General features: G+C 53.6%; 1 protein-coding gene across 1 annotated transcript; it reads right to left on the reverse strand.

Annotated features, from left to right (window-relative positions):
• Positions 1-220: 220 nt before the first annotated feature.
• Positions 221-3,252, reverse strand: KCNA5 (potassium voltage-gated channel subfamily A member 5). The gene has a single exon (XM_025402479.1). It carries the CDS (start codon positions 2,836-2,838, stop codon positions 1,021-1,023), a length of 1,818 nt encoding a protein of 605 aa, XP_025258264.1. The 5' UTR covers positions 2,839-3,252; the 3' UTR covers positions 221-1,020.
• Positions 3,253-5,543: the final 2,291 nt, after the last annotated feature.

Here is a 5,543-nt window from a genome sequence, read left to right on the forward strand (position 1 = left end):
GGGCATCCGTGCCATAAACAGCCTGGACAAAGCTCACCCACCATTGTCTATGAGGCACCAAGGGGTGCACTGCAAAGACGTCGCCAAGCAAATCATGAGCTTTTCAGATTTCCTCTCCCCCCAGTCAATGCGTTTGCTCTGACTTCAAAACCAGAAACAGACAGTGACAGACTATTTTTTAAAATGTCAGAAAACATATCAGCTGCAGTAAAACTAACACTTGCCTCAACAAGGTAACCTTTTATTTCCTGGGATTAAAAATAAAGAGAATAAATTATCAGAAGTATTCCTCCAATATCATTAAAATGCTTTTTGAAGAAAGTTACAAGAATTGTTTAAGGCGCACAGAAAAAGTCAGATTTGCCTTTCTTCAAGAACATTCTCTCCCCTAGACACAAAGCACCAATACCACATCCCAGAAAAGACAGAGGCTTGGAGACATAGGAACCAGAACAGCCCATACCAAGATCTCTGGCTCTACTATAAGTATCACAGAAAAACATCAGGACAACTCTTTCTTCCATAAATACAACATGTATCTTGAAAATATATCCAAAATATCTCTATCTAAACTACAGTACAAAAAGCCACTTACCAGGCATAAAAATAATATTTTCCCCTATACACAAGTGTAATCATATGTAAAGCAAATTTGGAACACATGGATGGAGGAGTTACGTAATCTCTTGGGATCTGGGCTATTTAGAGTCATTTTTGTTTGGGTTATCCCTCTGCGGGGTATAGGAGACTGGCTACAAATACATCCATCTCACAGCGCTTACCATTTCAACAGCTCCTGCGTCATGGAATGTGGTACTTTTTAAAAATAGGTGACCCTTGGGTGTCATGGAAAGAAGAGAGAAAATGGGGGGATTGAGGGAGGGAGGAAAGGAGTGAAAGGAGAGGGGTAGACTGAGGTTACAGTGTGACTTCAAATACTCTGCGGTATAATGTAAATATCCATGTTCAGCAAGCCTCCCATTCCCTACCCCACTGCCACCAGTCTGCCTGAATCTCCTTTTACAAATCTGTTTCCCGGCTGGTGTCCAGGCAGAGGGCATAAAGGGACCTCCGCAAGTCCACGTTGCTCTTGGCCTTGACGTTACACTTCTCTAGGGGGCAGCTGCTCCTTCGGGCACTGTCTGCATTCTCCAGGGTCCCCCCGGCCTTGCAGAAGGATCCCCTGCTGCCGCTGGACTCCTGGACCTTCCTCTGGACTCCTCTGTCCAGCCCCGGCCCCTGGCTCTGAGGGCCCTGCTCTTCCTTAAGGACTGCCGGCTCCTCGTGGTCCGTCTCCCGGTGGTAGAAGTAGTTGAAGTTGGAGACAATGACGGGCACAGGCAGGGCAATGGTGAGGACCCCGGCGATGGCACACAGCGAGCCCACGATCTTGCCCCCCACGGTGATGGGCCTCATGTCCCCGTAGCCCACAGTGGTCATGGTGACCACTGCCCACCAGAAGGCATCAGGGATGCTAGAGAAATGGGTCCCCTGGTTGTCAGCCTCTGCGAAGTAGACGGCACTGGAGAAGAGGATGACCCCGATGAAGAGGAAGAAGATGAGCAGCCCCAGCTCCCTCATGGAGGCCTGCAAGGTCTTGCCCAGGATCTGCAGCCCCTTGGAGTGGCGGGAGAGCTTGAAGATGCGGAACACCCGGACCAGGCGGATGACTCTGAGGATGGCCAGGGACATGGCCTGCTGCCCATTCTGGCTGCCTCCTCCGCCCCCTGGCTGTTGCTCTGCCAGCTCGGTGCCCAGGGTGATGAAGTAAGGGAAGATGGCCACCACATCGATGATGTTCATGATGTTCCGGGAGAACCCTGCCTTGCTGGGGCAGGCGAAGAAGCGCACGAGCAGCTCGAAGGTGAACCAGATGACGCACGTGGTCTCCACGATGAAGAAGGGGTCGGCCAGGGTCCTGGGCAGGAGCGGTGCCACCGTAGGGCCAGAGGGCGGGGCCATGACCCCGCTGCCGTTGGCCCCAGGGGCGGGCGCGGGAGGCTGGTGGGGCGCTGGGGGGTGGCGGAGCAGCTCGCGTTCATCCCTGAACTCGGGCAGGGTCTCCAAGCAGAAGGTGATGATGGAGATGAGGATGACCAAGACCGAGACGATGGCGATGGCCCGCGCGGACCCAGAGCTCTCCGGATACTCGAAGATAAGCCACACCTGGCGCTGGAACTCGTTGCGGGGCAGGGGCTTCTCCTCTTCTTTAATGAAGCCCTCATCCTCGCGGAAGCGCTCCATGGCCTCGTCCCCCAGCTGGTAGAAGCGGATCTCGTCCGCGAACACGTCCAGGGAGACGTTGACCGGCCTCCGCAGGCGGCCCCCCGACTGGTAGTAGTAGAGGATACCGTCGAAGCTGGGCCGGTTGCGGTCGAAGAAGTACTCGTTCCTCAGGGGGTCGAAGTAGCGCAGGCGCTTGGCGGGGTCGCCCAGGAGGGTGTTGGGGAACTGCGCCAGGGTGCCCAGCTGCGTCTCGAAGCGCAGCCCGGAGATGTTGATGTGGACGCGCTGGTGGTGCAGGGACGCCGTGCCCAGAGCCTGGTCCTCCACCGTGCCCAGGCCGGGGTCGCCTTCTTCCTCCTCGTCCTCGGGAGGCGGCCGTCGAGGCTGTGGCAGCTCCTTGGGCAGCGGAGGCAAGGGCCGCACTCCCGGGTCCGCGTCTCTCTGCGCGCCGCGCCCCTTTGGCGCCGGCTCCTTGGGCCCATCGCTGAGCCCAGCCGTCGGGGGACACTGGAGCTCTCCCCCTGTGGCCTGGCCGCAGCCTGCCCGGGCCTCATCGCCTCCTCTGACGGTCATGGCACCGCCGTTCTCCAGGGGCACCAGGGCGATCTCCATGGCGCGGGAGCAGCGGGCATGCTGCGCCCCAGCTGACCTGCTCCCGCGCCCCCTACTCACGCTCCGCGGGCACCTCCCGTCAGGCTCCGCTCCCGCGGTCGGCCGGCCCCTCTCTGGGGCGAGCTGGGGTTGCTGGCGCGATCCCCTCGCTTGGCCCTGACGTCAAGAAGCCGCTGCCCTGCTCTCTGCCTCTCTCTCTTCTGGCAGCCCGTTACCAAGCAGCCGAAAAGCCTCCTTCCAGCAGATGCAACCTTCAGCCGTCCCTCCCTGGCTGCGCTGCGCTTGGCCTCCACCCTCGGCGCCTCCCCCGCCTTCCCCTCTCCCTTCCCCCTCCTCCTGCTTCCCCTCCCCCTCCTCCCGCTTCCCCTCCCGGATCTTGTGGCAGCCAGTGTCTCCCCGAAGGGCGCAGCTGGTGCCCCTAGCAAGGGAAAGGAGGGGCTGAGAGGGGTGCAGCCCAGCGGAGGGAGGGAAGGAGTGGGGAGGATGGAGGAACAGGTTGTACCGAGAGCGCTGAAATTCCCAGGGCAACCAGATGAGAATAGCTCTGGATTTCAGTTCACCTGGGAACCCGCTGGAAGCCGAGTGGACTCCAGGGGGAACGAAGTGCCTTGGGCTAAAGGGAAGAGGCTTTGAGCTGAGTCGGAGTATGAGAGACAGAGACGGGAGACACCAGTCCTTTTTATTTTGGAGAAATAACGGTATTTCTTTGGGAAGAATTACAGAAGGGAGGGGGCCCACGTAGTTTCGGACCTTGAAATACATATATCAATGGAGAAGCATCTCTCTTCCCGTCTTCCTGCAGATCCACAAAAATGTACTAGAGGGTTGGAACCTTGCAAGATTCGCATGCCCTAGCCTGTTTCCAGTATGGACCCATACTGGCAGCCCAGGCAAGCAGCCTAGTCAGGAGATGAGCTGTCTGGTCTCAACGCAGCAGAACCCCTCCACCCTCTCCAACGAATCCCATTTGCAAAAACCACACCAGGGGAGGGGAGAAGAGATTTTTACAATCCTGGTGAGGGCTAATCCTGTCTGGTGAATCTTGGAGCTAACAACTGTATCTAGGTCCATGAAGGAGGCTGAGGGTGGAGGTGGCTTATGAGAGGGAGCCAGGGAGGTTGTCCAATCTCCAAGGCTGGAGAAATCCCAAGAGTGGAATAATAACAACCAATACTTACTTGGCTGTTATTATGCACCAGCCCATTCTCAGCACTTCACAAATATTGTCTCTGTGTATTCCTACAGCAACCTATTTTGTAAGTACTGTTATCATCACCATTTTATAAACGAAGAAACTGAGGCACAGAGAGATTGACAGACTCACCCAGGCTCACACAGTAGAAAGTGATGATGCTGGAACTCAAACTCAGACAATCAGAGTTTGGCCCTTGTCCCCTGTATTTCACTTCTCTATAGAAATGCATAATCCCTTTTCCTGATACAAGCACTCCCTCACTCCAACATCTGGCCTGAGAACTTCAGTTCCCTGCTGCAGGAGGCAGGAGAATGGCTGATATATAAATCTTTCTAGGTTGGGACACTAGGGAATATTGCCCTGCCTTGTCTCTACCCCTGCAGGGTTTTAGCAGGCACTGGTAACCAAGCGAAATCTCTTTCAAGGTGTGTGTCTGGAACTGCCAGACACAGTCTCCAGAAGTTTCTTTGTTCTAAATTATCATAAAGTGGCTGTGTTTTTGAATGTCTGTTTTCACTGTCTATTTTTATTTCTGTATATTTCAGATTTATATGCGTGAAGTTAGGACCTCTTGTCAATGAATGTCTCTATCTACAGGGTGTGATTTGGAAACTTGGTCCTGGGTGCACGAGTGTGTGTTGCAATAGCAGGGCATAGACACACAAACCTGGGTCAAGGTTTGAGAAGTGTGTATACATATGGCTTTTTAAGAGTTTATACGTGAAGGTGGATGTGAATTTGGTGTACGTAAGTATTTTCATTATGTGTGACTGTGCATATTTTTGGCTGTCATTGCAGATGTGCATGAGTGAGGAAGGGCATGAATATGAAAATCAGTATGTGAAGGCATCACTGGTGAACCACAGGGCCTTGCATTCCCTTTCCCCATATCTATGCTATCCCTGCTTCATCTCCAGTGGGCTTTTTTTTCTTCTCTGGCTCTGAGGTTGCCAGTTAGGATCAGGTATTTTCCTGGGGAGGCTGGGACTTACTGAGCTTGTCTACTGATTCATGCATCTTGTAAGTATAAGGATGCCATATTCGTGCACATGGGTTCTCCTCGGGCTCCCCAGAGGAAAGAGTTCTCTGGAGCTTGTCTTTCAGGGGCTTTCTGGGAGATTGTTCCCTGAAGAATAAGAGTACAACATAAACAGTCCAGGAAAAGCACAAAACCCAGGCCTCCTTTAATGTGGTATTTCCTTAAATCTGTTTCCCATGCATTTGCCAGTTCTTATAGGTTTCTTGCAAAATTACCTTCAGATGCCACATGTGGTAGCCATGGAGGTATACTGCTCAAGTCTCCCTTAAAGAAAGAACTTGCTTTTCAACTGCCAGAGTGCAGTTAGCTGACCGCCTCCAGCTGTTGTCACTTTCTGGCTCTGCCTCAGCTTTAGTGCAGGGGCCAAACTCCTTCAGGGTAGCTCTCTGAGCACAGCAGGGTTACAAAGGCCATTTCTACCCAGTGCAGATTTCCACTAATGGGCAATCTTTGCTCTGCATTTCCCCAACA

Source organism: Theropithecus gelada, chromosome 11 (genome assembly GCF_003255815.1).
Source record: "Theropithecus gelada isolate Dixy chromosome 11, Tgel_1.0, whole genome shotgun sequence".
NCBI classification, from domain to species: domain Eukaryota; kingdom Metazoa; phylum Chordata; class Mammalia; order Primates; family Cercopithecidae; genus Theropithecus; species Theropithecus gelada.